Source organism: Malus domestica, chromosome 15, assembly GCF_042453785.1.
Source record: "Malus domestica chromosome 15, GDT2T_hap1".
Lineage (NCBI taxonomy): Eukaryota > Viridiplantae > Streptophyta > Magnoliopsida > Rosales > Rosaceae > Malus > Malus domestica.
The window spans coordinates 5,442,090-5,454,087 of record NC_091675.1 but is presented as its reverse complement, the minus strand read 5'-3'; the positions used below and the strand labels follow the sequence as shown (position 1 = coordinate 5,454,087).

At 36.2% G+C, this 11,998-nt stretch overlaps 1 protein-coding gene across 1 annotated transcript; it reads left to right on the top strand.

The window, feature by feature from the left end:
- The first annotated feature begins 8,697 nt into the window (after nucleotides 1–8,697).
- Nucleotides 8,698–10,508, top strand: HSF8 (heat stress transcription factor B-4). The gene is given in 2 exon segments (NM_001301120.1): nucleotides 8,698–9,133; nucleotides 9,251–10,508. Coding segments are annotated over 2 exon segments (1,152 nt in total). The 5' UTR covers nucleotides 8,698–8,884; the 3' UTR covers nucleotides 10,154–10,508.
- Nucleotides 10,509–11,998: the final 1,490 nt, after the last annotated feature.

Genomic DNA, 11,998 nt, shown 5'->3' with positions numbered 1-11,998 from the left:
TTTAGCTTCTCATATGTAATGAGTCATTTCTCTTTGCAGACGATCACAATCTGGCATGTGCGTACAAACTTTCTTCATTTTGCGCATAAAACTTCTACGTATTATTTTTATAAGATATTTTTGCATGTCTCACATTATGATATCCATATAAGGAAGAATATTCCTTAATTTGTTATTTCATTTGGGATCCATTTGATATGACTTTCTCATACACAAGTTAAGAATGGAGAAGACATTAACTCTTACTTCTACTTTGATTATTATCATTCAAAATAAGCAGCAGGTAGAAAAAGGATAAAAGTACGTATTGATTAGCAAGTTCTACGTGATTAATTAGGACTTGCTTATCAATGATGTCATATATAATTGAAGATAAAAGTACGTATTGATGCAAGGAATACAGTATTCAAATCAAACCAAATGAATGTGACGATGAAATCATGAGATTCCTTTACCAAATAAAGTCAGTACCACCTAAAGCGGCAACAAGCTTTAGGAAACTATAAAGGGTATACCTTAAAGAAAAGGATAAGAACGATTATTATTGCTCTATCACTAGGGTTTCATCCTTAGTGCAACAATATTAAAGAAAAATTTAGAATAATGCAGTAATTTTTCACAACTTGAGAATTTCACCTCTCAGTAGTAAATTATTGCTTCAATATATTTAAATTAACTTACAGAGTTCAATAATCATTCACAAATTAGATGAGACTTTTCACATTTTCTGCATGCATTTATGGAAGCAGGTTGCTTCCTGTTGACTGAAGATAAAAGTATGTGATCGATACAGAACAAGAAGCCCAGGAAGCCCAGATTCAAAGATAGGATAGAAAGTCAATATCATACCACCGGACAAAAATCTGGGTCTAAGAAGCAACAAACTGGTATATCTTGTCGGATCCTTGATGATCTGAAAAACGCATGCCCATTTGCTCGTGGCATCTATTATCCCCTCGTGACCTTTATGTTTGTTTCTGTCTTTTATTAGATAAATATACACATGATATAGCCCCCCAGCACCTGCAGGATTCGAAACCTATAGCACTTTGACCCAATTCAATCCATGCCATAAGAACCCTATATTAAAGAAAAGAAAACCCTAATATTTAAAAAACACCCTAATTTTCATAAAAATAAAGTTAGCTGGATATATAATAAGGTTTTACTGTGTAAGAGGAGGAAGATGCCAGTAAAAACGACAAAAGAGAGCGCGAGAAGAGAAGAGACAGAAGAAAGAACCTTGTAGCTTTGTCGTATAGAATACAGATTTTGATTCTTTTTTCCAATTTAGTAGAAAGAAGGAGAAAGAGTTAGAGTAGTTTCTCACTTTCTCTGATAATATAAAATTTAAAGAACTATTCACATTTAATATATGCAGGGTTTATCCGTATTCGCTCTGTGTTTTAAGTTGTCTCTCCTTGAAATTCTCGTACCGGATAATATAATAAGGCTCATTAAGCAGAAAAATCCTTGTTTTTAAGTACAAATGAATAAATATAGTTCCTTTTTTTGTATGGTATCGGCGGTGGTCATGTGAGAGGAGGTGGGGTTTGGTTTCACTTTCACTGCGTTTTAGAAATTAGAATAGAATCTTCTTGCTCTTCAGCACATAGCTAGAGAGAGAGAGAGAGAGAGAGAGAGAGAGAGAGGAGGGGAGAGATGGGTAGTAGCAGCAGCAGCAGCAGTGCATGTGTGTTGTGTTGGGTGTGATTTTGGTAGTGATGGTGGTGGTGGGCTCGGTATAGGATCATGTCTGAATTGCTGACAACTTGTGAAAAAAAATCAGGCTTTGTTTTTCTAGATTTCCATACTCTGTGGACCCATCTAACCCTTGTTTCATATGTCTTATATTATTCAAACAATGGTAAAAATTGCTTCATAATTTTACATTTAGCTAGCTCAGTTAATTACTCAATCAACAAATCATGCTTGGATTAATAGGGATTCGTATAGGTCCTCCATAATGTCGAGCGAAACACTTCATTAGGGACTTCCCATGTCACATGCTAAGCTGAGTAACGTTTCAATCACACATCGTTATGTATTGTATAAACAAATACATACATAATGTGTTTTAACTTAACAAATGTGTAGAAAGGTAAATGGATTAATGGAGTTAATTTAACTCAATCAACAAATCATGGATAGATTAAGTATAGGTCCACCATAGTGCTGAGAAAAACTTCACTAAGACTTTCATGTTATTCGCGTGCCAACTGATTAAGATGTACGTCTCAAAGACAGTTATGTATCGCATGAAATATGTAACTTTTGATGTGTTTTAATTGCATGAAATGTATAAAAAGGTATAGATGGAGTAATGGGGTTAATTTAGTTTGTAAAAATTAATTAACAATAAAGTGTAGATGCGTAGATGGGTTGGTGGTGTAAGCTAGCTAGGTGTGGGTAATGTGTACCTGGGTAATATTCCCAAAAATGTGTATGTAACATGAACATGGGAAAAGGGTGCTGGTAATAAATTTATATATATATATATATATATATATATGCAAGGGAAACAAACAAAACAAGAATCACGAGAATGGGATACCTACACAGAACCTTCAAAATAAAAAGGACTACTGTCTCCATGTCAGCCGCTGAAACGCTGCAGAAACTGCACAGAAGAGTGCGGCAGGTTTAAGATGTGTGTGAGGGCTGATGACCTGGGAATTAAGAAACGAAGGAGAGAGAGAGAGAGGGAGAAGAGCCAAGAGAGTATTAGAAGTTCTTCGATCTCATGCTAGAGAAAAACCCCATTTCCCATTTTAATTGAATATCGGGACTTGAAGCTGACATTGTTTCATCTTATTTTCTAATATTAGTTCCTTTATTTTTTTTCTTAAAATAAAAAAGCTTATATATAAGTAACTTCTACAGTGTGTGTGCCAGTACACCACATGCAAATATTTACCTTAATACATACTAATATAGGATATTTTTAAAGACATATATATATATGTGTGTGTGTGTGTGTGTGTGTATTTACTGGTGATGGGCATGCACTTGCCGGTTCTTGTATTTTCATGTTTGATATTTGAAAATTTAGTTAATAAAATGAAAGTTCTTTGTATTTTTTCAATTCTAATGGGTATTTGCCATTCTTGCAAAAAAGAGAGATTACCACATAACCAGAGAGAGAGAGAGAGAGAGAGAGAGAGAGTAGCATGTATGACTTCCCTTGCTTCAGGTACAGTAAAAATACGACCTTACTTGAACATGATCTCTTCTATATATACGTTGTACCTCTGTATCCTTGATTTCTAAGGAGACAACCCTAGTTTGGTGGATGAACCATCACCGTGTGATCAGAGCATGATTAACAGCCCTATGATCCTTGGATCCAGTGGTGGATCTAGGAAATAATATTTGGAGGGTCCGTAAGAATAGCGCGCCTAGCGCGCCCAGCACGCAATTTTTTTTTACTAGAAATAACATGCATATCACCATTTCATCGAGTCTTGGTAGGCCTAAAGTCATTTGGAAAGGCATATTGCACACCTGTTAATGTATACAAGGGGCAGCACCTAAGGTGTCCATGAACATTCACTAAGTCTTGGTAGGCCTGAAATCAGTTGGAGGGCATGTATGAAGCCAACTCTAATCTTCAAAAGGGCAGCATCCAAGGTATGGACATTTACCGAAGTTCGGGGGGGGGGGGGTCCCCTCAATGCATCCGCCACTGCTTGGATCATTTGAGCAGTAGATGATCGTTCTCAGCCAACAACCGGCTGGGGTGGTCACATGGTTGTTTGACAGACACCCTTTCTTCCTGGGAAGTCCTCGTGTTGCATCCCTCCACCTCTTTTGTCCCTTCGAGGACATCTGATAAGAAAAAAGAAAAAAAAAAGTACATTTTTAAAACATAAACACTGTAGGTTATAAATTTGTAAATTGGTCTTTTGAAAATAAAATTTACTTCGTTTTAAATATTGATACATAGAGTAATGTTAATTATACATGTATGTAGCTCGCAATATTGCGGACATACTCTTTGATAAATGTAAGAAAATACAATGTACAGTCGGACTCTATTCTAAAGTGTTTGCAACGTAATGCGTCTTATGTGTCTAAATATTATTCTCACTCACGAGGAGTTTTCTAATAATCTTTTGTTGTGTGAATTTCAAATGAGGAAAGCGCCGAAAAAATGTAAAAGTGAGAAATTATAAGTGGGGAACTGAACTGGGACGGTTTGATGAGTTTAACTTTGTTTTCCAAATAATGAGAATCATAGGCATGATCAAAATAATCAGTTGAGTATCTCTGTGAAATAATTAGCCATCATTTTCCTATTGTTTTCACTTTGCACCTGGAAGGCCTGATTGTGTCCCTACAATCCCTACCCCTCTCTACTCCTTGCAGTCAGTCTTTCACTTATCATCACAAAATAAAATCCATTCCTTACTTTTATATAATAGGATTCCTTAGTGGCCACTTATTACAATGACTTTCATGCAATCTATCTCAAGCTATACCTTCTTCCAATGGTCACATTACATTGTGACACTTCTAGGTACTACGCAAAATTTTAAAAAATAAAATGGGAGCATTCATAAATATTTTTTTTTTATACAAAAAGGGAAAAAAAATATACACACTCACACACACACACATACACATTTACAAACCATAACCACACAAGTGAAATTAAAAATAAAAACATGTCGAGCACAACAGTAGGAATAATGTGATTCCAGAAGTAAGTTCCGCTGACTGAATGTCTAATAACAGTTCATCTGCTTCATGAACAAATGTCTCTAAAGTTGAGTTAAAGAAACCGGCCAAGTGACGAATATCTTCAATAATCAATTAAATCTTCAAAGAAAAAAAACATTAATTAAGAATAGTATCGATAACAAGTTTTAGTCTCCCTCCACACATTCAACATTTCATTAATTGTTAGTTTTTAGTTTATGATTTTCACCTCTTATTTTGTATTTGTAAGGTGAAAAGTGAATCACTTTGTATTATGGAAGATGTCATTAGTATTGAATCTCAATGAGATGTAAAAAGAAAAACGAAACACATATATGCCTCTTCCTACTCTCTTTTCACAGAGAGTCAGCGAGATAGAGAGAGTAAAAAGAAAAGAATATTTCTTGGGCATTACAAAAGAGAGAGGAGGAAAAAGCTGTAATATAATTTTTGTTTTTTTGAGTTTATTCACGTAAACTTTTGGGGCCAATAATTCAATCACCTGGACACGTCAACAAAGAAGCCAAGCCAACCGATGGTGGATGTCAAAAGCAGCTGGTTGGCAGGGCTAGAGAGAGAGAGAGAGAGAGAGAGAGAGAGAGAGAGAGAGAGAGAGAGGTATTGTAAGTTAGTGAGTAAAAGGTCGTAGTGGCCAGAGAGAGAGAGAGAGAGAGAGAAGATTAAGCTTGTAAGTTAGTGAGTAAAAGGTCGTAGTGGCCAGAGCGGGAGAGAGAGAGAGAGAGAGAGAGAGAGAAGCAAATGGAAGAGAAGGTTAAGCAATAGAAATAGAAGGAAGGGAAGAGGAAGAAAATGTCGTCATGAAGAAACAGGCTTTAAATCCCATCACGTTGTTCGATGTATCCTTTACCTTATATATAGGTTAATGTTAGAGAGACCAAATTAGAATAGACAATTTTGAAAACTAAAGGACGTGTAAGTTGATGATTGGTTGATTACTTAAATGTGATAAACATGCTTATTCCTATTGATGACACATTATTTAATTTATAAATTTAATCTCTCTAACATTATTCTTATATATATATCTACTAGAGAGAGAGAGAAAAAAAGGGCACGAGTAATAGAAAGGGGTATGCTATCCACGCACTTCTTTTTACTTCTCACACATCTTTTGTTAATTTCAGTCCGTTGATCTTCTTCATTTCATCTGATCCGATTGCTAAAAATTAAAAAGGTATATAGGAAGTAAAAAGGAACGTGTAGATATCACACCCCTACTACCCTAATAGAGAGAGAGAGAGAGAGAGAGAGAGAGAGAGAGAGTAGAAATGATGGGGATTCGAAATTGGAGACTCTGTTTGGTTTGGTTTGGTGCTTCTTATTAAACAACAAAAGGAAACTTACAAATTGAAAAAGAGGACACTCGTTTGACGTGAACTTTCCTTTCCTTCCTTTCTTTTATCTTTTGTTTAACATTTACATTACCCTATGACCAATAATTTAATATTTTCCTTGACCAACATACCCTTCTAGGCTTCTCCTCCAAGATTCTCCCTCTTCAAATAACCATGCAATATTCATTGTATTTTGTAATTTTTTCTCTAATAGATTATTAGTGGAGGACCAACATACCTCATTGATCATGCTATTTACGAGTAATTATGCTTATTCCCGAGTGTATTTTAATGCATTGGATTTGTATATCATGAGGGAATCAATCGTTCTAGCTAGCTAGGGTTTTCGCATTACTAAAACATATTGCAAGTTTAACAATTTTTAGGTTACAATATTAGCAAAAATTCTTCAACCCAAGAAAAATATTGCGGAATAGTTGTGGAAGGTGAGTAGCAAACTGACTAGTTGTACTGTGTCAATGGCTTGGCATGTATCAATTGATCAATTGTATTTTGTCAATCAATTATTAGTTGTATTGTACCTATCGACGATTTTTGGTCATATTAAAGTAGAAGTTCTACAATGTTGGACAAATTTTGTAAGCAATCAGTATATTAACTGCATCCTGTCTGTCGATTGATTGCTCCACATCTAGTCAAGTTTATCCTTTTTATACTATGCGCGTTAGAGAAAACCGAACATTAACTATCTCACTTGTATTAGACAATGCAAGTCCAATGTCAAAATTAATCTGAGAACTGTTTGAATATATATGACTAGACATGATCTGGGCATACATACATGCAAGCAATGCTATGCATCTTAGGGTTGAATTAAATGATATGGTACTACCACTAACACCAAAGCAGATTTGCAGATTGCAGAAACTAGCAGAATGAGCAGAAGAAGCAGAATCATCAGAACTACCTTAGGAGGCACTACACAAGCTGAGGCCTAACAAAAGCAAAAGCGCATTGATATATATATATATATGGAAATGCCTCTACAGCTTATAGCTTACTAACTAATTAAAAACTAGTAACCAATGAGACCATTCAAAGGATGTTGGGGAGGGAGAGGGGTAGTATTGTCATTTAACAAAGACAAGGGGTACAGTAGTACTCCTGCACCATCTTCCTCCTCCCTGTGCGTAATTTTAAATGGGTGTGCGCGGGATCGATTGTCAGTACAAAGCCAGTGTATGAGAGAGTCAGTACAAAGCCAGTGTATGAGAGAGAAGGAAAGAGTTAGAGAGAGAGAGAGAGAGAGAGGAGAGAGAAGGAAGAGGGTCACGGGTTTGTCTTGAAAGGCCCTTATTTCACAGTCCTAGTCAGACAGACACATATTCTCTCCCACACATAACATAGCCGAGGAGGGAAGCAAAAATTTTACAGTAATTTTAGAGAGATTATAAATTTAACAGAAAATTTTATTTTAATCCTTGTCTCTTGTCTAAGATTAAAAACTAATTCTAATCCTTGGCATTTAATTGTAATTTTTTAATATTAAATAGGTTATGATAATTATTGAGTTTTTTGTTTGTAGGTTATACATTGATTTCCCATAAATAATAAAAATGTTATTTATCATATATTTTTCATTGTGTGTAAATTTCTCCATATTTATGTATATGCATATTACGCACATATGTATGTTTAGATACTATAGTTACGTATCGATACATTTGTACCGAAAGTTATGTACTAATACATTTGTACCGAAACCTACGTACCGATACTTCTATACCTAGAGTAAAATAAGGTACCTAAAGTTATGTACTGATACATTCGTACCGAAACTTATGTACCGATACTTCCGTGCCTATAAATCAAATAAGGTACCGAAAGTTATGTACAATTTGTTTTTGTTTTGTTTTTGAATTTTTTTAATAATAAGAATTTGAATTTTTATTAAATTTGTATCTATTAATATGATTGGAGCACAAATAAAATACATTTATTATGTATGGGTAAAGAATTTTGAATGGTAACATAAATAATAGATGTGCTATAATTACTCATATGGTAAGTTTTAAAATAAAGACTTATATTAGATTTTGAAAATCATTCAGGTTAGAATCTAAAACAATCTTATTGAAGCCCTAAAATCTAAAAGCTCTTATATTTAAAATATATTTTATAAACTATATCACGTATTTGTTGATGATTGAATTATTATTTAAGTATTGATTAACGTGATTAAGCTCTGTACCGTGATTAATTTTTATTAGTAACACATCACATAATTTACAAATGTAATCTAAAAAAGTAAGTATACTATCAAGGAATGGGATCTTCTCCGGATCTCTTACTTTTAATCCACCAAATTAAGCTCTGTACCGTTAAAATTTGATCCAACGGCTACAAACAGAGACCTATTATAAAAGTTATAATAACTTTAGTCGTTGGATCAAATTTCAACAACACAAATCCTCTGATTTGGTGGATTATGAGGAAAAGATAAGGAGAGGATCCCTTTCCATTAGCACTCAAAGTTTTATAATATCACACATATCATTTCTAAATTATTATTATTTTCCAATAAATATTATAAACAAAAGAAAAGGAAAAAACAAAAAAACGAAAAGCAAAATAAACACAGTATTACTACTACTACTACTAGTACCACCACAACCATCCCCTTTTCTCCAACATTTTTATCCCCCCAAGCTTCTCACAAACACTCACAACAAACATTCATTCCCTCTCTCTCCCCCCCCCCCCCCCCCCCTTTCTCTCTCTCTCTCTCTCTCTCTCTGTGTCTTCATTTCCTCATCAGATCTTCTCTCCTCTTTCCTTATCTCTCTAAAGTTCTGAAACCTTTTTCAATGGCGTTGATGATAGACAACTGCGAGGGCATACTGCTCTCTCTGGACTCCCACAAGTCGGTCCCGGCGCCGTTCCTGACCAAAACCTACCAGCTCGTCGACGACCCCGCCACCGACCACATCGTCTCGTGGGGCGACGACGACACCACCTTCGTTGTCTGGCGCCCTCCCGAGTTCGCCCGCGACCTCCTCCCCAACTACTTCAAGCACAACAACTTCTCAAGCTTCGTCCGCCAGCTCAACACCTATGTAATCATCTCATCTCATAAAATCTCTTCACATAATAGTAATCTTACGAATTTGTTTATATCTATCTACTTTTTTGTTTGTGGGGTTTATTTAGTTCGTTTTTGGGATATTTTCTAGGGTTTTAGGAAGATTGTACCGGACAGATGGGAGTTTGCGAACGAGTTCTTCAAAAAGGGAGAGAAGCATTTGCTTTGCGAGATCCACCGGAGAAAAACAGCTCAGCCACATCAGGTGGGTCTCAGCCACCACCACCACCACCACTCCCAACTCGGCATGAACGGCCACCACCACCATCCTGGCTTTTTCCCCTTCCCAAGTCCCGGCAGCATCTCGCCCTCCGACTCGGACGAGCAGCCCAACTGGTGCGATTCGGACTCCCCTCCTCTCTTATCCCCAACGGGAGGTATTAACACAAACATTAACTCTAACAACAATAATTTCATGAATATTAACAATAATAATACCACGGTGGCGGGTTTGGCGGAGGACAACGAGAGGCTGCGGAGGAGCAACACCATGCTAATGTCTGAGCTGGCACATATGAGAAAACTCTACAACGACATCATCTACTTTGTTCAGAACCATGTCAAGCCGGTGGCTCCGAGCAACTCATACCCTTCTTCCATGCTTCTCTGCAACCCACAGCCTCCTAAACATAATGGTCCTAATAGTAATTTGAACCAACTTCTAGGGTACTATCCGGCTGCTCCTCCACCTAATGCCAAACAAAACCCTCATCATATCATGAACTCTTCCAGTCCGATGAGCAACACCACGTCGAAGAGCTCCTCCGTCACTATTCTCGAAGACCATCACCAGCAGCCTCCGAGCGGTAACAATGGGTGCAAGAACACTAAACTTTTTGGGGTGCCGCTGCTTCATTCGAAGAAACGATTGCACCCGGAGGAGTACGGCTCGAATAATCACCATGGGAACAACATGATGGAGGCCAGCAAGGCTCGTTTGATTTTGGAGAAGGATGATTTAGGACTCCACCTCATGCCTCCATCCAGATGTTAGTTCTAGCTCTCATTAGTCACCAAATCCCACATTAGAGCTTTTTAAAAGGTTTTATTTTTATTACTTTACATTTTTCAGTTTTATCGTTTGATTGCATTTTGGGTCTGCTGAGATGAGATGGAGTTTTAGGATGATCTATATTGCTGATGAAGTGATGATCAAAAGTGTCCTGTGTTTGCGTGCGTGTGGGTGTCTGTGATCGAGTACTACTACTCTGATCTCTCTGTATATATAATTAACTTTAGTGGATATCTTAAATTTTGAGTTGAGTTCAAATTAAATGGCCATGTTTTTTTTGTTTTTGGTTTAGTTGTTTGATCTATATGTCTTCAGTGATGCAATTTATTGTTGGTCTCGATTGTTGGGTCTTTCTTTCCTTTCTTTCTACTCTGCAGTTTCTGGTTGTCATCCCTGAATGTTTCAGTTACATTAATGCCTCTGTGAGAGGAAGAGAGAGAAAGAAAGCTGAGAATTTACGGTCTGTTTCTTTGAAAATTTGCTCTAGGGCTCAATTTCTCTGATCAGTCGACCCATTAATGGCTTATACGTACAGGTGTGAGTATGTGACATCGGAATGAAAATTTTTAGGATGCTCTGGTGTACATACCTTGTATTGCGGGTTATAGGGTTTTTAGTTTACGTCTTGATCATTAATGCTTAAAAATCCTGCACTATATAGGATGCTCTGAATCACATTAGAAACTTTGGAAAATACTCGGTTTGATAACAAAAAAATAAAGAGAAAATTGAGAAGAAAAAAAAATAGAGATGTAAAAATAATAGTTAAATATGAAAAAGCAGCTGACACGCAGCTGCAAGACAATTCGTTGTTAAAAAACAAACGATGATCAAAACCATAATAATAATAATTATTCTTATTATCATCTCATCAGTCGTGACTATTTTGGTGAAAGCAGAAAAGCATATATATACTATGATTTACTGAATATAGAGGAAGCCATCATGTCGTTTGATCAAGGTTACAATCTCTATTTCTCGTTTTCTATGAAAACTGTGTCAGTACTCCGCGCAGGAAAAAAACAAATACATTCTTACAAATACACGAGAACGTGTTGTAGTTTTAAAAAATATGAGAAATAAAGAGAGACAAAAACAACAAAAGAGTGGGGTCTTCGATGAAAGCGAAATGTAATAGAAACTGACTGAAAAATAAGGGTTTGACGTGTTTCTATCAATGCTTCTCTGCTTCTTCTTCTCCTTCTCTGGACGAGAAACCTTTGCCTTTTCCCACTTTAAGTTTCTCTGATCCAACCCCTTAAAACTCTAATTCTTCTCCTTTCATTCATTGCATGCTCACATCACTCTTTCTCTCTCTTTCGATCTTTCCCATATCTTTCACTTCTTGACCAGTAGTTTTTGGTTTCCATACATAAATATAACTTTCTTTAATTTGCTAATAAACCCCCTTTTTATGACTTTCATAAAACTTTGACCAAATCATTATTTCCACAGCCACAGGTTACATGTATGGCAATTTTCTCTGACCCTATGTCTGTTAATTTATTAATTTTGGGGGTGATTTAAAAACTCAACGAGTGTGAACACTTTTTTTTTTTTTTTTAATAAGGATGATAATAGATTAAGCGAGTCAAGTTACGTATAAAGTTTGGTCGTCGGACTACAATAGTAGAAATCTTACTCTGTAAACCCGCACAATGTGAGTGTGAACATTGAGACAGAGATCCATTTCAAGTGTCTCCGGAGAGGAGTTAAGGTGATGGAAATTAATATAGAATTAGAATTTGGAATATCTTTGTCGTACTCGTAAAATGGTATTGGTTTTGGTTTTCGTCTTGTAGCAAAAACCCTAACCCTAGATCGACA